General features: G+C 39.2%; 1 protein-coding gene and 1 long non-coding RNA gene across 3 annotated transcripts in view; both read left to right on the forward strand.

Annotated features, from left to right (window-relative positions):
- Nucleotides 1-705: 705 nt before the first annotated feature.
- Nucleotides 706-24,746, forward strand: part of LOC131225699 (uncharacterized) — a 55,195-nt gene continuing 31,154 nt past the window's right edge. The window contains exons 1-15 of one of the 2 annotated variants that reach the window (XM_058221275.1): nt 706-998; nt 1,102-1,221; nt 4,661-5,030; nt 7,906-8,060; nt 8,317-8,556; nt 8,712-8,821; nt 8,921-8,998; nt 9,106-9,212; nt 11,042-11,136; nt 11,226-11,341; nt 11,467-11,570; nt 11,654-11,731; nt 11,934-12,012; nt 16,243-16,411; nt 22,034-22,104. In XM_058221275.1, the coding sequence (XP_058077258.1) occupies nt 4,675-5,030; nt 7,906-8,060; nt 8,317-8,556; nt 8,712-8,821; nt 8,921-8,998; nt 9,106-9,212; nt 11,042-11,136; nt 11,226-11,341; nt 11,467-11,570; nt 11,654-11,731; nt 11,934-12,012; nt 16,243-16,411; nt 22,034-22,104 (1,758 nt within the window). In that variant the 5' untranslated portion in view covers nt 706-998; nt 1,102-1,221; nt 4,661-4,674. Of the gene's footprint in view, nt 999-1,101; nt 1,222-4,660; nt 5,031-7,905; nt 8,061-8,316; nt 8,557-8,711; nt 8,822-8,920; nt 8,999-9,105; nt 9,213-11,041; nt 11,137-11,225; nt 11,342-11,466; nt 11,571-11,653; nt 11,732-11,933; nt 12,013-16,242; nt 16,412-22,033; nt 22,105-24,746 lie in introns of those variants that run through there. The other variant, XM_058221276.1, reaches the window with a different exon arrangement.
- On the forward strand, nt 13,487-15,524 carry LOC131225700 (uncharacterized). Its single transcript, XR_009161490.1, has 2 exons — nt 13,487-15,266; nt 15,311-15,524. It is a non-coding gene; the product is annotated as an uncharacterized LOC131225700 (long non-coding RNA).

Raw genomic sequence — 24,746 nt, forward strand, 5'->3', positions numbered from 1 at the left:
AAAAACCCGAGGGAACACGTGAATTATGTGTCTCGCGGACTACCATACTCCTCCTCTATTCACGTCTCTGGTGATAGTCACATATCCAACTCGTGGTTAAGTAAGGTTAACGAGAGCACCTTTTAGCTTAACCTCGCCTCTACTCGTAATTTTACGGATACTCTACGGTATGCGGCGGCCACGGTTTGTTAAATCGTAGCAACCCAGCTACTGTGCACGTGGTATTCATGCATCGCAATCCAGACCAATCTAAATTGCAGGTGGGCCACATTGCAGATGAAGATCTTAACCCTTTGATTTTGCATGTTGAATGTAGACCACTAACCTTTGGCCTTATAACAATATCCACACAAAGACAACCGACCGGACATTATTTCCGGGCCATGATCATAGGCTCATCCATTACGTGAAAAATAAACCAAATGTCATCTTTCATATGATCTATGCCATCAGATCCCCAATGGAAGATGGTCCATCTGATGGACATCATACGAAAATATTGGATCATGAGATGTAGAGTTATTTACTTTTTTTAGTATATGGTCTTTATCAACCGGACCACACAACTTAGACGGTCTGGATCCTCATGTGTGTGAACGGGTTACGTAGATAATGTGTTGCAAACGCGCCCTATAGCCAACTGTATTTTTATTTTATTTCCTTCTTTTCTCTACGCCTTTAAAAGAAGGCGTGGGCTGTACAAAGCTTTAAAAAACGCTTCCTTCGATCTTCTGCGAAAAAACAAAACCAAAACCAAACTCTCTCTCTCTCTCTCTCTCTCAGATAAATCAAATCCCGACTCAAAAGAAAGAATCGCCGATCCTTTCGTCTCTCCATACCCTCAATCCCTCGACCTTCCCCATCTCTCTTCCCTCAACCGATATGGTACAGATTGGCTCTCCAAACCCATGGAAAAAGATTCTTTGTTTCTTCTCCTGGTTGTTTTCTCAGAAGAGAACGTAGCTTGAAAAATCTCCGTCGCTTTCTGCATGCTTGAGGTCGGATCTCAATTGGGTATTTCGTGGTTTGGATTTTCTGCGCGCCGTTCCTTGGGAATTTCAGAGTGCGGGAGAGACGATTTTCGGGTGTTTTGTTTTGCAGAGGAATGCAGTATGGATTTGGGGGTTTCCGGTTGTTGGAAGCGTAGAAGAGAGTTTCAGTTTTTGGGGAATTATCCATCCGGCTGAGTTGTTCCGAGCAATCGAACAGTTCGGATCGCATGTGAGTATATTTATTTATTTAGCAATTATTTTTATTTTTTTCTTGCAAATTTTTTTTTTTGCTATTGGAAATTGTTACATTTTTTTGGAACCTTTATCATGGTTTGGTTTGAGATACCAATTTGGTTTTTGTTGTTCGGGGTTGTTCCATGGAATCATTCCTGAACTTCGTTCATGCGTAGATTCAGTGCGACTGTGTTTGGTTGTTTCTAATGGATCTGATTTTGGTTTTAATTGAATACATGATGGGCATGGATTTGTTTTTTGTTTTGTTTTTTGACATTTGCATCTATGCCGTTCGATGGGATAAAAACTGTTGTTTATCGGTGAGGGGTTAGTTTGAGTTGTTGGGTCAAGTGCTTGTTGTTTGGTTGGTTTTCTAGAATGAAGATTTTGGTTCTGTACAGCTGGATGAATGGGTGTCCTTGGCCTTTGAAATCCCTTTGATTGGTCTTGACTCCAATTTGTTTTGTAGCAAGGGGAGGTGATGATGGGAACTTCATTTGCATCTCTCCTGGGTAGTGTGACTGTGTGAGGCAACAGAGTGAGGCTGAATTGGTGTCTTTGTGGTGAAGCGTAATAGAACGATTTTGGTTTTCTTTTTTGCTTTTACTTTGGATTGGTTTTGAAAGCAATGGAGGCTTTTTGGAGGGGCAACGGTTACATGCATGACCATGTGCCCTTCCCTTTAGAGTTGCGGGGAGATGAATAGCTGATTTTGGGTGCAGAAGTGTGGCCCATGGATGGTGGGTCTCAGTTAAGCAGCATGTCCTCAAGGAATACAGTTTTGGAAAGAGTCAGCAGTCGAAGGTCTTCTTCCATGCTAAGGAGTTAATTATGGCCTCAAATTCTTAGAAGCTTCCCATCTCTTTAGGGTAGAGAAATATTAGGAAACCAACATAAAAAATCCCCTTTCAAGCCAAATTTTATCCGTCTAGCTTTCTCTAGCTTTCCTATGTAAAATGATCTTTTCTAGTTCAGTCCTTCATGTATAGTCCATAAATAGAAGTCCTTTGCTCTTAGAATTGTGTTGAATCCTCATATTGAGATTATACCTGTAGATTCCTCAGCTAGGCTGCCTTCACAACTGTCTAAGTCATTTGGATGCCTGTAAAATACTTAAGTTGTGAATGGATTACAGGTAATTAAATTCATGGGCTGTTTGGATACTTGCATTATGATAAGAGAATATGACTACAGAATATACACAAAAATACAATGATTTGGTGGTTCAGTGTGAGTTATTTCATATGACATTGCATTTAGTTACTCGATACTACACCGGAATCAAGGTATGTAAAATCAGTTATGTAAACAGTGTGACCCGTTACGCGATATGGGGGCAAAACCTTGAAAAAACACACTGTAATAGATTGTTAAGGTGTTCCGTAACGGTAACGGTGGCCGTAACGGCCACCATTGTTACCTTTACGATATGGGGCATAGCGGCTGTTACGGCCCCATAACGGCCGTTACGTTCTCTCTTTTTTATTATTTTATTTATCGAAAAAACTCCCGAAAAACCTGTATCTGCCCCGTAATGTTGATTAAAAAGTATGAAAAACATGTATATGTCTCATAATATACCATCATGGGGCTATTATGGCCTTTATAAGGCATGTAACGTGCCGTTAACAGCAATTGCGGGTCATTTTTTTCCATAACGGCTGTTACGGCCATTACGACCCCGTAACGTGTAATGCTCGTTACCTTTACGTAACGGCCTTTACGGATGTTACAGAGGCGTAACGGACCATTACAACTTGCTATTGCAATCTAGTGAGGGTATGCCTCTATTGGATAGTTGAATGTGTCACTTTAACAAATTTCTTTTATGTGTTCCTAAATGATATTGGGCCCAAAATCTCCTGGTGCATGGATGGTAGTAGTGTCTTGATGCTACTAATACTTAAGTGGGGCTGGTCTCATCACATTGATGTAATTGGCCCTACTATGAGATGCTCCAAAAGTTTAGTTGCAGGATGCTTCTAACTAGTTGCTGTTCCCGCTTAGAACCGTGCTTCAGTCTCGCACTTACAATCCCACTTCCTAGCCGTTTATACTTGATAACATCTTGAAACAGACGCTTTCCTGCCCCCGCACCGGAATCTGCCTAGGCTTCACTCTTTGTGCAACTATACTAAAAAATCTTCCAGATTGGATGATCACAGCCAATCTTCCAGATTGGAACCATCAGTATTTTTCTTCATAATTGTCTATTTGTACTCCATTTATCAAAGGGTTGGATATTCAGTGATTTAAATATCGATAGTACCAGCCAATACTATCAAGGGGAGTTACTAAATTCCCCTGTATCGCACAAAATATCACAACGTATTGCCGATATATCACAATAAAAAAACCCTCACAAAAATCATTTTTTCTTCGAAATTTGTTTGGGGGGAATCTGTTTTCATACTAATTATATGAACTTATTTAGGATATTGCATCACTTCTATCAGACAAGGTATAGTTTAGGATCCTATATAAAGGAAACATGTTGTACATGCATTTGTTTTTTTTTTTTTTGTTGTTGTGATCTTTTGAGTTCTAAGTCTGTAATTATGTCTCTTTTAATATATCCTGAAGTTCTATTGAAATTTCGATAATTTTCCCAAAATTTCCCTCAAACAATAATACATTCCCTGATACATGCAATATTGCCCATGCAATACCGATATGTTTCTGTATCTGAACAGTGTGATAAGTGATCAATACTGATATTGAAATCACTGGGTATATCCTAATATGGGAGATTCAAGTGCCATATTGCATCACTTCTATCAAACAAGGCATAGTTTAGGATCCTATATAAAGGAAACATGTTGTGCATTTTTTTTTTGTGATCTTTTGAGTTCTAAGTCTGTAATCATGTCTCTTTTAATATATCCTGAAGTTCTATTGAAATTTCGATAAAATTTCCAAAATTTCCATCAAACAACAATACATTCCCTGATACATGCAATATTTTCCATGCAATACAGATATGTTTCTGTATCTGAACAGTGTGATATGTGATCAATACTGATATTGAAATCACTGGGTAGATTCCAATACGGGAGATTCGAGTGTTGTATCCTCTCCATAATGGGTTCCAAAACATCAACAGTCTGGATCACCGAACAATGGGCCGTACTTGTATGGATTGGCTCGTCAGGAAATTTGACATCCTGATCTGTCAGGAACCGATAATTCTACTTCCGAATGGCTTTTGTTGCTGCTCAGCTAAGGCATTGATCTGATTTCTTAAGTCAAATTTGGGAGTTGTAATTCCGAGCTACCAATCTTCTCTTTCTTCCTCAAAGAAGTGGTTAAGATTCCATTAATTCTTTACATTATTAGTCCCATGCTGTATTGATCATAGAAATCTGTAGGATGTGTCCTGGTTTTTGAACGAAGTATCTAATTTCATTTTTTTTTTTTTTTTTTCGGCTTCGCAGGTTTTATTTAAAACATGTCCCTAAGGAAGTGCATTCCATCAGCTGATGCATCCTCTCTTGGTATGGCGTCTTCAAAGTTCCCTGGAAAGGTGCATGATAAGTCTCAATTTGCGGAGCTGGAGTCAACCGCAGGTCGTCCTTTGGAAGCCGATGTGGATATCGACCTTCGAGAGGTTTACTTTCTGATCATGCATTTCCTATCAGCTGGGCCATGTCGGAGGACTTATGGGCAATTTTGGAATGAGCTTTTGGAACATCAACTTCTACCTAGGAGATATCATGCTTGGTATTCAAGGAGTGGGCTACATAGTGGTGATGAAAATGATAATGGCTTGTCCTTCCCCTTAAGCTACAATAATTTGGTGGAAAGGTATATGCTATGCTTCTCTTCTTGTTGTGGTCTCATTTATTATCCTTATCTTTCCATGTATATTCCAATGATAGACAAATTTAAATGGTCCTCTGAAAAGGGCTTGGAAGCATTTTCTTTGTTTCTTTTGCTGTCAGAAATGCTTTGTTGTGAAGAAAAAATCTGCTAATATGGACGAATACTATCCCTGCTTTGCAACTCGGAGTGGTGCTTGGAGGCAACAATTTCAATATTTTCTTCTCAATCAATGCAAAGTTTTGGTTCCCCAGATGTGCTCTTATTTTTATTGACCAAAACAGAAAAGAACCTTAAGTAGATTTTTCTTTCGCCTGTATGAATGTTTGAAGGATCTCTTGGTTCTTATTCTACTTAAGGCAATAAAATTGAAAATTTACACTCTTTGTTCATTCATTTGCTTTATCATTTACTTTGCATGCCGAGTAGCCAATGGAATCATGACATAGATTTTGTTAGTGATAACATTTCTTAGATTTCTCTATTCCCCAGAATGTGTATTTATTGTGGTGTGGATTTACTCTTGATATTGAAGTATTGGCCTGGTTAGGACAGTTATTGGGCTCTATTGAGTCAAGTGTCCGCAATCGGTTTGGGTTAGATTGGACAAGCTTAGAAGAGACTTCTTACTGGGGGCTTGGGTGATGGCCACAAGTTTCACCTCTCGAGATGGGATGAGGTCTTTAGGCTGGTTCCTGTAAGCGGTGCAGGAGTTCAAAGCTTGTCCACTATGAACATGGCTCTCCTTGGTAAATGGCTTTGGCGTTTTGGGACGGAAGAAAGTCATTTATGGCGTGAGATAATAGCTCCAAGTATGGCGTTAAGGAGGGAGGTTGGGAGGTGAAGGAGTCTCCTCTCTATCGGGCTTCTCGCATATGGAAATCAATATCGGGTTTGAGAGAAATTAAGGGAAGGCATATCTTTCTCTTTGGAGGACGGTGCTCGTATTAGATTTTGGAAGGATCCTTGGTGTGACGGCCACCTTGTAGATCTTGATTTTCCTAATCTTGCTAGTATTGCGACTTTCGAAGAGCTAAAAGTGGTAGAATGTTTCTCTTTTAAGGGTTCTTCAGTTAGCTAGATGCCCCCATGTAGGAGGAAAACTAATTGAAGGTGAGTTGGAAGAATATGTCTCCCTTCAAGATCACCTTGGCCTTGTGCTTCCTTCAGATGTGGCTGATTCGCTGATTTGGGCTAACCGTAGTTCAGGTCAGTTCACAGTTGCCTCCTTCTATACAATGCTATGTCTGGAGCCGTCAATTCTAGAGGGATCTTTTGCTCACCAGTCACCACTTTTGGTTCTATGGTGCGTCTCTTAAGGTGGCTGGGGCTGCCTTTTCTTGGTTGGTGGCTAGAAAGAAAGTGTTGACAATTGATGACCAGACCTTCAAAAGCGTGGGATGCCTATTCCGAACATGTGCTGCCTATGCAAGCAAGATGTCGAATTCATGTATCACCTTTTAATCTTATGCCCTTTCACCTTCAAAGTTTGGTTGCACTTCGTAGCTTTTTTTGGGACGTCTTGGGTTCTGCCAGGGTCAGTTGGTGATCTCCTTTGGTTGTGGCGTAGGGGAGGCATGGTCAAGAAAGCTAGGACTATATGGCAGCTGGTTTTGCCTGCCATCTGGTGGGCTATTTGGAGCAAGAGGAATAAACGCTGCTTCTGGAATATTGAAGGATCATGTGAAGCAGTGATAGCTCTTATTAAAGTGCTGGTTTCTGAGTGGGCTGTGGCCCTAAATGTGGAGCAGGATCTTATTGTGGCAGTCTTAGGGATGTAATCTTTTTGGTTTTTTCCCTGTATTCTTTTCCCGTTGTGCTTGCATGTGGGCCTTTAATAAAATTTCCATTATCCATTAAAAAAAAAAAAACTGGTCAAACAAACAGTGTTGTTATGTTTATATTGAGAGATCAAAATTGGCCACTTTTAAAGTTTCTTAAGGTATTTTTACAAGTGAAAAATGATAAAGTAGCATGTATAACAGTAAAATGAGTAAAAGCCATAAAATAACTTTCCACAGATTCCTTTTAGATGAAAACAAATGTTTGTTAGTATTGCATATTGGCACATGGGAATGAAAACGAGTGGATGGAAAATCACTACAACTCTCTCTCTCTTCCATATATAAATATTATAATAATAGCAAAAGGGATAAATGTTTCTCATTTGATGGTCATGGGACTTCTGTTGGAAACTTTATGTTCTGAGAGCTTTATGATCTTACAATCTGTTCTCAGCATATAGAATTCTTTGGATAGCAAAAGTTTCACTTGAATACTTCTCTTTTAGCCTTAACTGTGCTGTTAAAAAATTGGACTTTTTGGTGCTCTTGCTAGTACTGTTGGGGTTTTCTGATTCTGGTGTCCTTTGCTTTTGTTAAAACATCTGAAACCCATACCAATGCATGTGTAGAAAGGGAGCTTAGTCTGTTCTATGTAGATTTAGAGTATTCATCAAATTGATGGGGGGATTGCTACAGCCTGATATAATTGGTCACAGTATTCACATTGCATGATTCACCCCTATCTTCCAGGTGTTCTCATAACTAAGCTAGTTGTATGGGTTCTTGTTGAAGAATTTTGTTTTCATTGAATGTTTTTGCCCCTGACTATTCAAGTTAATGGACAAATTGGACCAACCATGGCTAAGAGACTCGGTGACTTGGATGAACTTGTTTGGTCCTGAGCCAAGTTACGTCTTGCCTAAGCGGGCGTGTCTGGGGGTGTTGCTCTTGATGTTGAACTGGATTGGATCCCATTGAGTTTTAGTCGCATTTGACTTGGACGAGTCTTAAAATGATATGACCAAAATGGACCAACATCTTTCTGCATGGACTTACTGATCGTTTTGTGCTATTAGGTACCCACACATTGAAAATGATCACTTGGTAAGGCTTCTGAAGCAATTGATCCTGAGCAGTGCCCCTCCATTGCATGGCATGGTTGGAGGAAGCATTCCAAGTGCAGCTGATGTTCCTACGCTCCTGGGATCTGGTTCTTTTTCACTTCTGGAACGTGAGTGATATCTTTTGTTGTTTTATTTTTGTCTTTGAACAGTGTTACCATGACATGAATTAGTTTGATGAATGGAAGTTAATCTTTGACTAATTGATAAATCAGTCATTTTTATGTGATGCTTGCATTCCTCCTGTTCATACATTCCACTTTTCACCCTCTTTTTTTTTTTTTTTCAGTTCTTCACTTGCTATGTTTTCTTAAAGTTCTATAATCCATTCTCTTCTAAGATCTTTGCGTTTTCTGTCCCTTGTAGCTGATAGAAATAGAGAAGACAAGAAAGCCGCTCAAGTGCCTGGGTACTTGCGTTGGCCTCACATGCAGGCTGATCAGGTCCGAGGGTTAAGTTTGAGGGAGATTGGAGGTGGTTTTACTAAACATCATCGTGCTCCCTCTATTCGTGCAGCATGTTATGCCATTGCTAAACCATCAACCATGGTGCAAAAGATGCAGATAATAAAGAAACTAAGGGGGCATCAGAATGCTGTCTATTGTGGTATGGTTGTTTCTACCATTGGAGTTTAAATCTGTGATTTGTATATGGTTTCTTTATGCTTTAGTCATTGTGGTTAATATCCATTCAAGACTCTAGAACAATGTGAAGTCGTGGAACACTTCAAATAACACCTGCTTGCTTGATATCTTTTGCAGCCATATTTGATCGCTCAGGGCGATATGTGATTACTGGTTCGGATGATCGCCTTGTAAAGATTTGGTCAATGGAAACTGCATTTTGCTTGTCCAGCTGCCGTGGACACGAAGTGAGTTGGGATGGTTCTTTAAGTTTATGTTCTACATGATGGTACCCACAGGTTTTTCTTTTTCCAATCTAGCTTAATTAATTTGTTTTGATACTGAAGGGCGACATTACTGACCTGGCTGTGAGTTCAAATAATGCTTTGGTGGCATCTGCTTCAAATGATTGCATCATTCGAGTTGTAAGCTCTCTATTTTCTACGCAATCTTTTATATACTGGCATGAATCTTCATTTCTTTGCCTTCATACTGCTTCAATGTTTTGATCTTTCTTTTGGGTCTCATACAGTGGCGTTTGCCTGATGGGCTGCCAATTTCAGTCTTGAGGGGACACACTGGAGCTGTTACTGCCATTGCATTTAGTCCAAGGCCAAGCGCCGTGTACCAGCTTTTATCGTAAGCCTTATCCCTCTAGCTATTGTTGCAATTGGTTGTTGACCTACAATTGCAGTATTTTGGTCTTTCTTGGACTATGTCATCCATGATTTTCAGAAGCTCGATAACATGCTGTGATTCTAATTTCTTTGAACATTTTATTATTCATCCCATATTCCCCTCTTCGCAACATTTTATCTGAAGCAGCCTATGAGTGGCACCAATAGGAGGGAAATGATGGAGAGCAGATTGAGATGGTTCCATGATGTGCTATCAAAACATAGATGGCCTTGGTAAGGAGGGAAATTTGATTAGGGTTGAAGGGCCTGAAAGTAGGAAGAGGGGAAGACCTGAATGGACTTGGATCAAGGTGGTGAGAAGGATATGCAAGTTTGTTCACTAAGTACAGAGCCTTAGATAGGAATGATTGGCGAAACAGGACTCATAAAGTCTACCCCAAAACCCTGGAATAAGGCTATGATGATGATGGTGATGGCATTTCACATTCCCCCTTTCATACCCAACTTAGCTGTTGTGGTTTCTATTTTCTTGGATAAGCTTCTTTTGTCATCTTTAAAAGGTTCATCCACTCTTTGCGCAAGAGATGGCCAAAGCTCAATGTGGAATATAACAAAGAATATCTTGGTATGAACAATATAAAGTCATAAACAACTAATGAACATGCCAAAGTTTCAAGATTCAGCAAAATATTTATGCTAATTTCTAGAGGATGAAATCTCCTAAGGCCATGCATTAAAAAATTTCAAAATGGTTTTCTCCCTATCAAAAATTATGTACGAAGAATTTGCTGCCCATCCCTAGCTGATATTTTAATCTTGCTTCCACTATGCATTAGTTCCTCTGGTTGTCTCAGGGCTGAGCTCCTTGGGGGTGGGATCTGTACCTCAAGTGATGTGCAGCTCCCTATAGATTCATCCACCATTGGTAATATTGGGTTCAGCTACTTAGGTGGTGTTTTGAATGATGCAAGTTGTCGTTCCTTGCTTGCTGTTTAATAATACTAGGGGTATGACACTAGTGAAGCACATTGAGCGAGAGGATGGAGAGAGAAAAGAGAGAGATTTGGAGGGGAGAAAAAAAAAAGGAGAGAGGCAGAGGGAAAGTTGGGGGCTACATGCAAGTGTATGCTACACATAAACATAGAGAAAAAGAGAAGGGAATGATGGGTGACCCATCCTCATAGTTTCTCTTGTTGTGGCCTACTTGAGTCCCCAATCCGCCTAATTTTTGGGCTCTCATCCTAACAGGAGTTGACATAACAGATGTATGGGGTACATGTCACAATCATCAAGGTGGGCTCCATAGAGCTTTTGTTGCACGTTTTCTCTAATCAGACACTTCGTGTGGGCTGTATGCAGAGAAGAGGAGAGACCAATGCAGGTTACATGTATTAAAAGAAGTGAAAGTAAGTGAGTTAGTTCTAAGCCATCAATGGCAACCTGTGCGGTAAAATCTAAACCTTACCTTGCCAAAGCAGCTACATTTTTTATTGATGGTTTTACCATCTTATAGCCAAAGTTCCTAAGACTAATTGCATGGACAATTTCCAAAACTATGGTGTTATATGTAGCATAGATGATTCTAGCATTCCACTGCAAGAAGTCTTACCTAGGTCATTGGTCCGAAAAAGGAAAGCCTTACCTATGGTCCTGTAAAATATTTCATTTTAGCATCTGCCTTTTGGCTACGATGAATACTAATTAAGTGAATTTTTCAGTATCGTTGTTGTCAATGAATAATATAATATCTAATTGCCTGTTTAGCAAACAAAGACTTCCTTATTTCTGTTTACTTTGCTGTTAATTCTATGCCATCACTATACTGTGCAGGTCATCTGATGATGGAACATGTCGGGTCTGGGATGCTCGGTACTCCCATTTCAGTCCACGAATTTACATCCCAAAGCCTTCAGATGCTGTTGCTGGTTAGTTAGCTGCTTTGCTATTGTAACCCAGTTGGATCATTTGGCACTGCCAATGAGACTTAACATGAAAAGTATGAAATTGACTGCAGGAAGAAGCAACGATCCCTCTCCAAGTACTGGACAACAGGCACATCAAATATTATGCTGTGCATACAATGCTAATGGAACCGTTTTTGCTACTGGTAGCTCGGACACTTACGCAAGGGTAGAACTGAATACTAATGCTTTTAACTCTATCTTCTGCTTGCATTATTCAATTATCTTCAGTTTGTGGACTGAAATAGTCCTAAATGTTGTTGGATTTCTTTATCAAGGGACAGTTGCTTGCAGGTGTGGAATGCTGTTAAGTGCAACCCAGAGGACTCCGAGCAACCAAATCATGAGATGGATGTGTTGTCTGGTCATGAAAATGATGTCAATTATGTACAATTCAGGTTACTTGGTTTCGTCTGACCTACAGATTCTTTCATTGAATTTGCACGTTCATCATAAACTGAGTTGCTGCCCTGTGATACAGTGGCTGTGCAGTGGCATCTAGATCCTCTTCAACTGACACTTCAAAGGAAGATAATTTTCCAAAGTTCAAAAATTCCTGGTACGTTTTACAAATACTTTTGTCTAATTCAAGTACCCCTGTATATTGGTCATATCCTTACCTGAATAATTCAAGTGTATTTTCTTTTATGGCCTTAAATCCTGGAAAATTGGCATGACTTTAGCTTGCCTTCTGAATGGACTTTAAAATGTCTGATGTGTGCATTTCCACTATTAATTCTTTCTGATATTATGTTTTGTAGGTTCACCCATGACAACATAGTCACCTGTTCTCGGGATGGCAGCGCCATCATTTGGATTCCAAGATCACGTAGATCTCATGTGAGCATTCCTGATCTGACAAATTGCCACTGAGATTTGCACTTTTATGGGTTTTTGGATGAAAAAAAATCATTAGTTTCATTAAGTTTCTCCGATGAGAGTTGCTTATGCTTTCTCCTTCCCCTCCAATATAATTTGTTTCATTGTAAAAATTTGCCACTCCTCAGGGACTTGGCCTAGGGATACATGAACCTTTATTTTGACTCATCTTGTGGGTTCCTTTTTGGCGGCCAAATGATGTCCAGATGGTACAAAATTGCGAGCATTGGATCATCTATCATATTATCTTTGCAACGGGTCCATGATTACATGATTTAGATTTGTGTTCAAGAAGTTTTGACCAAATTAGCAACGAGGGATAGCGTTATGAAGAAAGTTAGGGTTTTGTTAATGATATCATCTTGTACCGTATATTACCAAGGGTCATATTGGCTAATCCATAATTTATAAAAGATTTACATGGTGGGTCTTAGGGTTAGAAACTAAGCATGGTTGGACTAGTTGTTGGTCTAATCAAACTTAGTTAAAGATATAATTTTGAAGTTAGCTTAGGTTAATAATTCACACTTAGTGGGGAGGCCTTTAGTTAGATGCTTTAAGAAGCCAAAGAAAGTGGTTTGATTTTTGGGTTTAAAGTGACGGAAGTAGGGGTTCAAGTTAGTGATCTTCAGTAAGCAGATGATACGATCTCGTTTTGTGATGCAAAATTTACATTAGTTGATAATCTTCGAAAAATTGTTGTGTTTTGAAGAAATTTTGGGCCTAAATGTGAATGTCTCTAAAAGTGAAATGTTGGGAATTCACTTGGGGTGTGGAGAGTTAATGGAGTTGGCATATATATTTTGGTGCAAGAGTGGAGCCTTTCCTTCCACTTATCTTGGGTTACCTCTATGTATAGGAAAGCCGACGAAAACCTTTGGGACAAGGTGTTAGAAAGAGTGGAAGGGAGGTTATCAAGCTGGCATGGTCGGTATCTCTCTTTGGGAGGTCGTTTAGAACTCATCAAAGTGTCCCTTTCCAACATGCCTGTTTACTTCTTATCTCTCTTCAAGTGTCCAAAACCAATTGTGGATAGAATTGAGAAGATGAGAAGATATTTCTTGTGGAAGGGGCCGAGGACAAAACAAAGTTCTATCTTCTTAATTGGCATGAAGTTTGTAAGCCGATTAATGAGGGAGGAGCTAGCTTAAAGAATTTAAGTGTCATGAATATTGCTCTTCTCAGTAAGTGGCATTGGAGGTTCGAATCTGAGGTGGGTAAATTATGGAGGGAAATTCTTATCTCTAAGTATGACACTCAGGTGGGTGATTGGAGCATAGAATCCTCCTCTCTTTGTTGAGCTTCTTATGTGTGGAAGGCTATTGTTTCAACAAACTATTTGTTCCATGAAAGTGTTTCTTTTTTGTTGGGAAGGGGAAACCGTATATGCTTCTAGATAGGTGTGGTGTAGAGACCCCCTCTAAATGAGCTCTTTTCGAGAGTTGCTAATCTTGCCTCTGACCCATGTATCTCGTTGATCATTGTTACTCAATTGCTGGAGAAGTGATTTGGTTGCCCCCATGTCGGAGGAACCTTTTCGAAGAGGAGTTTATTAGATTGTTGGAGCACCTGATGCTTTACTTACCTTCCCCCCAAGAAGTCGATTCGGTGGTTTGGAAAGGTCATAGCTCGGGTGTTTTTTTGGCGTGTTCATTCTATAAAATTATCTCTAAACCAAATTCTTCGAAGTCTTATCCCTTTCTCCAGTGGTCTTATGGAGCTCCTCCTAGGGTTGCGACTTTTATTTGGTTGTTGGGGAGGAAGAAGGTGTTGACTATTGACAATTGACTATCTTCAAAAGAGATCCATCACCATCCCCAACATTTGCTTGATGTGTATGAGGGATGCTGAGTCAATCGGTCATCTTTTCATCCATCCATTGCCCATTCGCTTGCAAAATTTGGGATCATTTCTTCCGTTTGTTCCACGTATATTGGGTGCTGCTGAAGTCAGTTGACCTTCTCTTATGGGCTTCACATGGAGTCATAGGTAAACCTTGGAAGGCAGTGTGGAGGCTCGTTTTGATGGGTATCTTCTGGTTTATTTGGAAGGCAAGGAACAATTCAAGGCAAGAAACCTTCATCTGGAAGTGTCATTTACCTAGTGAAATGTGTTGTTTCTGAATGGGGCTCCTTATGTTCATGCAGCCAAGTCAGTTGATCTCTCTTTTATGCATCTGCTTTAGTGTGGGTTTGTATTCTTTTCCCTCTTTTTAGGGCTTTCTTAATAAATTTCAGTTACCTTAAAAAAAACACTTAGTTAAGAGCACTTAATTTGTTAGTATTATCGGTCAATGGTTTTTAATCTATTTCCAATTGGATTTGGTTGGTTTTAGGACACTTAGTTTCATACCAATTCTACACCAACGTGACTAATTTTTTTTGGGATGTAGTGGGTTTCGGAAAGTCCTTGTATGATAGTAGTTGAGAGTGTTTTAGACTAAGAAAATTGAGTTTTAGAGTTTTTAAGGTGGGTTATAAATGTACGACAATAAGGGGAATTATGAATTTTAGCATGAATTATATCAAATGAATCGAGGCTTTTTTAAACTTCTATGTCCAGAAGAGTGATTCTTCTACTTTTTCTCATAGTTTACTAATAGAAGGGAAAGGAGTTCTTGTGGCAGGGTTCAAAAGAAAAGAAAAAAAATTCCACTTGGTGAGTTGGAGGGAGGTGTGCAAGTCTTGTGCAGAAGAGTGGAGCTAGCATAAGAGACTTAGGGTTGATGAACCTTGCTCTTTCGGGAAAGTGGCTGTGGAGATTTGGCTTGAAGGAGGCACCCTATGGAGGGAAACTGTTGCAAACAAGTATGGGTGCCACGATGGGGGATGGGGTACTAGAGACTCATCTTTGTATAGAGCCTCGGCTATTTGTAAAGGTGTTGCGTGTGTGAATCCTATGTTCCTGGAAGGTGTCGGGTTCTCTCTTGGTAGTGGGGAGAAAATAAGGTTTTGGAAGGATGTGTGGGTTTCTGATTCATCCATACTAGAAGCTTTCCTGAGGATTGCCCATCTCGCCATGAACTGTAACATCAAGGTAAATAGGTGCTACTTGCTCGGAGGGGAGTCTAGTCTGTCATTTGGTCTCCCCCGTGTCGCAGGAACCTTCTTGACTATGAGGTGGAATAGTTCGTCTCACTCATGGGCTGAATTCAGCATTATTGCCCGATTGACAGGGAACAGGACAAGATGACTTGCAGGGAAGGATAGATAGAGGTGCTTCTCAGTTCAATCTTTTTATTCCGTGCTTCAATCTCAAGGTTAGGAAGGGGTGATCAGCTCAACTAGGCATGTGCGGTCGTACTCTGCCCCTCCCAGATTGCGGCATTTGGTTGGCTAGTTGGAAGGGAAACGGTGCTGACCGTGGATAACTTCCATAAGCAGTCAATGGTGCTCCCTAACGTGTGCTTAATGTGTACGGCTAATATAGAGTCTAGTCAACATTTTTTCATCCATTGCCTGTTTGCGAGTCAAGTTTCTACCGGGCTTTATATGGCCTGGCATGACGTGAGTTTGCTGAAGCAAGCTATTTGGAGGCTTTGTTTATTGGGAGGCATTTCAGCTATCTGGGGAGAAAGAAATGGGCGATGCTTTTCGAATGACAATAATAGAGTGGTGAGGGGAATTCATAGGGCTATGTTGTATGTTATGGAATGGTCTTCCTGTATAGATGCTTTGAAGGATTGTTCCTTACCTTTTTAGGCTTGTAGTTCTTGGTGCCACCTTGGCGTTCCCTATAATAAAAATTTTGTTGCCATTCAAAAAAAGAAGAAAAAAGAAGGCTATTGGAAAGATTTCCATAGCCCCTTTGGAGCTCTAGATTTCTATTGTAAGGTGTTTGAAGAATGTTTTTGGAATACAAATTTGGTACCTGTTTTGCATTGAAGAATCTCTTAATCTGGCTGCAACCTTTGCTTCACATATTGTCACCTAGATTTGGGTTAACTGGGTATGCCCTTGGTTCTATTTGGGTCAGTTGTTTGAGTATATCCTTTCATGTTATGCATTCAATGAAGTTCTTGGACTCTTGTCAGTTTTCTGTCTGTCAATGCATCCAATGCTAAATTGAGTGAGCTGTTTGTAACGATATTGGTTGACATGCTACTGACGCTTTTGTATAACGCTTTCTTGAACTAGATTTAGTACACGTTTTTGGTTTATTTATTTTTCTTTGTTGTAAACTTCTTTTTAGGGAAAGGTTGGGCGTTGGACACGAGCATATCATCTCAAAGTTCCACCTCCTCCAATGCCTCCTCAACCTCCTCGTGGAGGCCCACGCCAAAGATTCCTTCCAACTCCTCGTGGTGTTAATATGATTGTGTGGAGCTTGGATAACCGCTTTGTGCTTGCCACTATCATGGGTAAGTGTTGATTGTTTTTATTTGGACTTCTCTTTCGAAAATTAAATTAAGATAGCCTTTTATAACTTTATGTGAACTTTTTACCTTTTGCAAATAAAACTCTTATTTAAATCTTGATTCCAAAATGCTAATTTCAAGTTATGCAAACATCAAATAAGGAAACCAATTATAGTTTCGAAAATGCTAATTTCACTTGGTAGCGAGGGTCAGCCCATCCCCAGCCTAGATGAAGGAGGAGGATTGACGTTAGGTAGGTAGTCAGTCGTTGAAAATTTTCCAAGCATCATGAGAAACTCTCTAGCACACGTCTTCAATGATGATGATGGTTGAAGGTCTCCAAGCTTCAAAGGAAAAAAGACTACAAATTGCAACATCAATTATTAAGCAATTTGGGAATAAGATCTCCTTGATTTAGTGAAACAATAGAAGCCCCAAGATTGACAAGATGATTGGGTCCTCACCAGCATGATGTCTTGGTTCATGGGTCTTCATTGTTTGGCCTGTCATGTTTGTTAGTAGTCATGATTTTCCATTAGAGAACTCAACATTGTTCACTCAGTATTCGACTTCAACCTTTGTATTGTCTCTTTCATTGGAGATATATTGATGCAAACCCGAAAGGGAAAGCAAATAAATCAATAAGAAAAGAAAGAGATTGTGGGAAAGATACAACAATCCTCTAGCCAGATGCTAGAGATCACAAATGCAAGACTGTGAGCAAGCTCAACAGTCCTCTAGTCTAGAACTAGAGATCACTTACCCTTCCTTCAATAGCCACCGTAGAGAAAAGAAGAAAATTTCATAAAGAGAATATTGATCAACTTGTGTTATTCCACAGGACATAGGTCCTATTTATAATCAACCTTACAATTTGTAATAAAAGATTATAAAATCTAAAAATCTATGAAATAGGAAAGCACTTAAGTAACAAAGCATTCTATAATTAAGAAAATAACTAAAATAAGAAGATACTTAGATAAGAAAAAATTTAAGATTATTCCTTGCCTAAAAATAAAGATATGAAAGAAAGAGTAGATTTCCTAATTTAGAGATTAGAGAAAAATGGAAAGTGATGATGGCTAAAGAAGGAAGGTGGTCCTTTTCTTGTACACATGTGCGAAGCGTGCTCGTGTAAGATGCGGGCCTTTTCTTCAAATCCTGATCCATCGCCACGTGTGGCCATTTGGTTACATCATATATTGTTGTCTTTTGTTGCAGGACAAATTGGTTGATTCCCTCCAAGCATGCTTGTAGATGGTTCATCTGTTCCACCACCTTATGGAAGTCCCCTCTAGAGCCTTTCTCTGGAAGGCACGACTATGTAGTATTAGATAGTGTTCATAATATTAATACTATCGGCCGATGTTATCGTTATCGATGGCTGGCGATACGAAACCCCCAAGAAATCCCTTAGAAAAAAAAAAAAAAAAAATCAAGGAAACCCGTGTATCGTGCAATATATCGCACAAATATCATAAAATATCGTGTGATATTGCCGATATCGATGATATATCGGCATTTATCATGACTTTTCCTTTGATTGTATACACGATATTGTCGGAATATCTTCATGTAACCACCTACGACTCCACAAATTCGAAAAAAAATAAAGGAAAAAAATATATCTTACCTCAAATCTGCCTGAAGGGGTGGCCTTCAACTGGATTTGGTGGGCCAATCATCGACAACGCCGGATAAGTTTAAAGCCTTTTTTTTCCACTTCTGGAGAGAATCACTTTGAAAGAAATTAGATTTACGTCAAGATTTTTGGAATTTGGTAGGAATTTTGAAAAAAGAAAGAAAGAAAGAAATTAGAGCGAAAATTCTGGGATTTTGAATGGATTCAAAATAGCAGTGCTTGCAGGCTGCCCCTTTAATGGAGAAGAAGACGAGGGTTTCTTCTTTTGTTTTGATTAGAGTTTGTCCTGGATTTGGTGCGACTCTGGTTGCACTTAGGACGGTGCAACCCATACAGTGGGGCCCACCTTGATGTATATATTTTATATCCATTCCGTCCTTTTGTTTCTAGAAATCAATTTAGGTCATGGGAAAAATAACTATGCATATCCAAAGCTCAAGTGGACCCCATAATAGAAAACAGTGGGAATCGAACACATACCATTAAACACTTCCTGAGGGCCACAAAAGTTTTAGATCACGCTGATATTTGTTTTTTCGCATGGTCCATATCTCCATGAACTTATGAACAGGTTGGATCTCAAATAAACATTATGGTGTGTCCCATTGTAAGTTTTAAAATTTCAACAGTGGACGTCATTGTCCCCACTGTTTTTTGTAGTGGGGTCCACTTAAGCTTTGGATTGGCCTCATTATTTGGTTTATGCCTTAAAATTATCTCTCCAAATGGATGGATGGTGTGGATACAACACATACATCATGGTGGGGCCCATGGTCAGGGTCCCGCCCACTTCGTCATCGTGGACTGGGGAGTACCCAACTCGGGCGTGATTTTGGTGGATTCCCGAATCCACTTGGTGGATCCTTAACTGTAGGTCCCACTGTAATGTATAAGCCTTGCATCCATATCGTCCATCCATTTTGAAACCTCATTTTAGGGCATGATCCCAAAAATGAAGCAGATCCAAATCTTAGATGGACCAAATACAGTTAAAAGTGTGAAGTGACTGTTTACCGTTGAAAAATTCTTAGGCGCCATTGAAGTTTTCAATCAAGCTTATATTTGTTTTTTCCCTTCATCCAGATATGTGTGACCTTATGAATAGTTTGGATCTCAAATAAACATCATGGTGGGCCCTAGGAAGGTTTCAATGGTGGTCGTCATTGTCCCCACTGTTTTCTGTGGTTGGATCCACTTGAGCTTTGGATGGGTGTCATTCTTTGGCTTGTAACCTAGAATGATCTCTCAAAATGGATGGACGGTGTGGATACAACACATACATCATGGTGGGGCCCACAATCACGATCCCACCCACATTGTTGTTCCGCATGGATGGGGCATGGGACAAGGATTTCCCGTGAAAAAAGCCTTTCCTAGGAAGTTCATATGCTGGGATGCTAGGTGGGGCCCACCGTAGTTTTTGTGATAAATCCATACCGCCTGTCCATTTTGGGAGTTCATTTTAGGACATGCGACAAAAAATGAAGTGTCTCCAAAACTCAAGTGGGCCGCATGAGAGGAAACAGTGGGGATTCAGTGACCACCGTTTGAAACATTCATATGGCCACAAAGTTTCATATTAGGCTAAGTTTTTGGTGTTTTCACTTCATCTGAGTAGTAATGACCTTATAAACGGTTTGGATGGCATATAAACATCAAGGTAGATCCTAGGAAGGTTTCAACGGTAGGAAACTCTTTCCCCGATTTCTACTCTAGTTTGACCCACTTGAGTTTTGGATCTACCTCATTTTTGGTCGCATGTCCTAAAATGAGGTCACAAAATGGATGGACGGTTTTGATTTCTCACAAACATCACGACGGCCCCCACCTAACATCTCACCATAGGAACTTCCTGCAAAGTCACGAAATCTACGTACACGCGCAACTTGGGTAGATGTATTATACATCCATGCTGTTCATCTGTTTTTTCATATTATTTTAGGATATGATAAAAAAATGAAGCCGATAAAAGTTTCAGGTAGACCACACCACTAGAAAAAGTGATCATCGAACTTCCACCATTAAAAGCTTCCTAGCGTCCACAATAATGTTTATTGAACATCCAACCTATTGATAACGTCATATAGATCTGGGTGGAAAGAAAAAGCAATATCAGCTTGATCTAAAACTTTTGTCGCCTATAAAAGGTTTTCAATGGTCATTAACCACTATTTCCTATGGTGTGGTCCACCATTAAAAACGTCCTGGGGCCCACTGTTTCTTGTGGCGTGGTCCACCTGAGAATTGGATCTGCTTCATTTTTGGGCCCATATCCTAAAATGAATTGGCAAGAAGGATGGACAGTGTAAATATACCACGCACACATTGAGGTGTGGCCCACATTATAATAATTGTGTCTAATGATCTTATTTTAACAATTAAGTGTCCACTAATCATATGTTAGAATTTTTTTGCCATAATAATAATTGTGTTTTCATGCATGTCTTGATACATTTATAAATATTATTCATTTTATTTTAATATAGTTGTCTTAGTTCAATCAAACAACGCCTAGCTTATGATCCTATACAAGGAAACCCATTGTGTGCACTTTTTTTTTTGGCGATGTTATGATTTAAAAGTGTATTAAGATCTTTTTTGACAATCCCTAAAGTTTCATTGAAAAATTCAACCATTTTCACCATGTTTCCCAAAAAGTGCGATAAATTATGTGATACAAACGATATATCCTGTGTGATAACCGATTCGTATCTGTATCCCAAGGGTGCGATACATAGCACAATACCGATATTTCGAACACTGGTATTAGTGACTTATTTGAGGAGATAACGATGGTGTTAAGATTTGGATCATCTTGGTAGTGGGCAATTATGGTGTTAAGATTATCATGCAATAGTGGGCACTTTGCCTCACGGATCTGATGACTGATATGCTCCTATATCAGCCAATCGTTAATATGGTGGATCTGATAAAATGAGACTCACTGATCACTATGTTGATCAAGAAACTGGAATGTTGGGCATCAGGAAAAAATAGTTGCAATTTTTTGTGGAGGTCAAGACTCGAGCAAGGCATGCTTGCTTCTTTGAACATATTTTCACACATGGAGTAGATGAAGCCATCTTGGAGAAACCATCTATCCTTTTGAAATGTACTCATGAAAAGGAAAAAGAAAAGAAAAGAAAAAAAGAACATAACAAATGCTTCAAGAGTGGGCATAAGCATCAATGCTGACCTGCTTCAAGAGTGGGCATAAGCATCAATGTTGACCTGATCAACAACCAATTTTCAGCCCACATCGACAAAAATAAGAAAGGTATTTGAGTCCATGATGATAAAGGAAAAGGACGGTCTGGACATTTGAGCCCGCTTATCTCCAGTAAGTGATTGCTTTCTGAGGTATTTCAATTGTTCAATACATGAGGGGTTCGGGGTTGTTGCATGGATGATATTTGCTGGTTAGTTTCTTGGACACGCTGGATCTCATCCAGTTCAGTTCGAGCTAGGGTGTAGGATGCCTAAATTCCTAATTTCGCACAACTTACAGCTGGATTTCCATTATTGGCTTCACAATCTAGATGACATCTTCAAAGTGAAATCATATCATGATCTATTATGGCTTGAATTTGTTGGTCCGGAGGTCCCTATCTGTGTTTGAATCATGTTTTTGATGCTTTCTATTATTGTTGCCTTGGGCATCACTGTATCTTTATTTTTTGTTCTCATATGATGCTGCATTTATACCGTGTATTCTGCAAGTGTGCTTCTTAGAGGATCTATCATGGGAATTACCTTTAATTCAAATATTGGTCTCATATGTGCTAATCATAAGCTGTTAAAACTGTTAATTAGCTAATCCCACCAAACAAATGTCAAGGGATCTGTTGGCATCACATTTCAAAATTTCAAAGATCTTGGAATACCTTACTTGCCAACATAGACTATGGATTTTGATGTTTGTAAATGCTTTTCCATCGTCATTATCCACATTACATAATATTGTTTCAATTTCTTCTTTGCAGATTGCAGAATATGTGTTTGGAATGCTGTTGATGGCAGCTTAGTCCATTCATTGACTGGTCATACTGAATCTGTAAGCGTTCCAAGTATTTTTTTTTTCTTGACCTTGATTGTATACAGATTTATTGCAGTTCATAGTACTTCCTTTCTCTCCTCTTTAAAATCTCTGTTGGTATTTTCTTAAATTTATATACATGCTTTGCATATTAGGGATGCTGATGCATGTGTTTTCTGTGCGATCATACGTGTTTGTGCAGGGTGCACGTGCTCGTGTTCTGACAACTTCCGTTTAACTGCACGACTTATTTAATTTTCCAAAAAAAAAAACTACTTTGATCTTCAAAAGAGCAAAAAAAAAAACAAACTGCACGACTTCTTTCCTCCCTGTTGCCACAAGTCTTTCCTTGCTGAAATGTCGCTTTCCTTTATCTCAGAAAATTCTCTTCTTGGTTGTGTCCCTTTGCATGAAACCAAACCGTTGAGGTTTTTGATGACCTGAAAATTTTCCAACTTCACATTTGTAATTTGTATGTAATGTTGGGATCTTGTACGCATTTGTTATACCCTGTGAGTTATTATCCCAATCGGAATCATTTGGTTGGGTATTGCTGTTCCCCAGTAACCTCTCTCAGTTTCACTATTAGAGACTGAGTGCTACTGCAAGGATTGTCAGTAAAAGTATCTCTCTGTCCCATGCTTCCATACGCGACGTCAACATTCTACATGTGTACTTTTGTTTTAATTCTGTCAAGTTGTCGTTCTTGGTATCATGGTGACTAATCTTGTCCTTGGAAATTGCTCTGCTCAGGAATTTTTCGGGAGATTTCCAGATTTTGAGGTTTTTCTTGTAGCATTATTGGGAAAATTCCACCGAAGAGAAAAAATTTAAAATGTGATAAATTTGTAAATAATTCTAAAATTTTAACGTATAGGTATAAAATGGATTATTTTAACCTCTAAATTATTTGTATGTTAAAATTGGGATAATTTTACGATAAAATAGTGAAAATTAACTGAATGAGGTTTGGGCGAGCAGCCATCACTGTGGGTTTGCTCCCTACAGGTATGGGTTCAACTCCCCTCCTCGGCATTACCCGATACACGTGGTTGTGGGTGATTGCGTGTATCCGCAAGGAATAGTCTCGCCTCAAAAGGGGCGGGGATGCCCTGTGTCTTCAAAAACAAATTCATGAAAATTAAAAACTGCTGAGTTTTTTTAATATAATTTTTTATGTGAATCTGGCAATGTTAATACAATAATATCGTTTCAATAATTTTCCATGAAAAATATCATGAGATCAAAGATCTTGGCGACATTTGTTGCAACTCGCAATGCTTGGTTTTATTAAGAAAAAAAGAAATAAGCTAAATAAGCTAGTGTAAGTGAATTCCTGATAGCGAGAGCTTGATGACTTATACCCTCTTTGACTAATACATCAGCTATAGAATTTTGCCTCTCCTTACATGGGTAAATGAAATGTTAGTCCCAAAGGCAAGGGACTTGGTCTCGCTATAAACAAAATACAGATCCCACAACTCATCTCTAGCCCTTATCGCCCACTCAATTGAGTTGCCAAGTCACCTTCCATTATGACCTTCCCTTCAAACTTACTGTAAAAGAGTGCGAGGTGCTTTTCTAAGAGAAGACCTGTTGGTCACATGTGCCACACTCGAGTGAATAAGTCCTTGAATGTATCATGTTGATATCTCCTTTAACATTGCCAAGGACTTTCCATTACTAGAAGGGCCAAGATTACTGGTAGAAGCGTTCTTGAGATTCAATTTCCAAAACACCTAAGGGGTGGGTCCGTTTGAGCTACCGGTCTATCAATCCTCAGAGCACTAAAGGACACGGAGTCTGTCGGCCGCCTTCTCATTCATTGTCCCTTCACGAGTGAGGTCTGGAATAGAATCATCCTTTCCTTTGGTGTCAACTAGGTGAGGCCTAACATAATCGTGGATCTCTTCCATTCTTGGCATCAGGGGGGGGGGGGGGGGGGTCGCTCCTTGCATTTATCCAGTCCATCTAGGGAGAGGAATAATTGTTGCTTTAGAACAACAAGAGTTCTTCTTATAGGGGGTTATTGATATATATATTAAATGTATTAAGGATTGGGTACCTTAATTGGCAGTTACTGTTTTTGTTTTCCTCTTTTCTTTCCTTGTAATTCGTTTATCTTTTTGCCTTCTTGGCTTGAATAATATCAGTATCTTTCAAAAAATAAAATAAAATAAAATCCTTAGATCACTCAATGCAACAAACTCTCCATCCTTGCATAAATTTGAGACTTTAGTACCTTCGAAGATTGGGGTGTAATATGATTTTTTTTTTCCCTCTAGCAACTTCAATACGTGCGTCATCGCTTTGTTGAAAATTTGGTTGTTTCTTTCATTCCATAATTACCAACATAACACATAGGAAGCAACCTCCACAACACCTGTCTTGTTTCTTTGAATGACTAGTTTCCCCGATCACTGAGAACCTCTGCAAGCGTTTTTGTTGAGAAATCAAGAAATCCCAAAGAAATAAAAAAGTAATGCCACAAGAGCTCTTCTTATAGGGGATTGATATATATATATATATATATATATATATATATATATATATATATATATATATATATATTAAAGGATTGGGTACCTTAATCGGCAGTTACTGTTTTTGTTTTCCTCTTTTCTTTCCTTGAAATTTGTTTTTCTTTTTGCCTTCTTGGC

This window comes from Magnolia sinica, chromosome 14 (genome assembly GCF_029962835.1).
Source record: "Magnolia sinica isolate HGM2019 chromosome 14, MsV1, whole genome shotgun sequence".
NCBI lineage: Eukaryota > Viridiplantae > Streptophyta > Magnoliopsida > Magnoliales > Magnoliaceae > Magnolia > Magnolia sinica.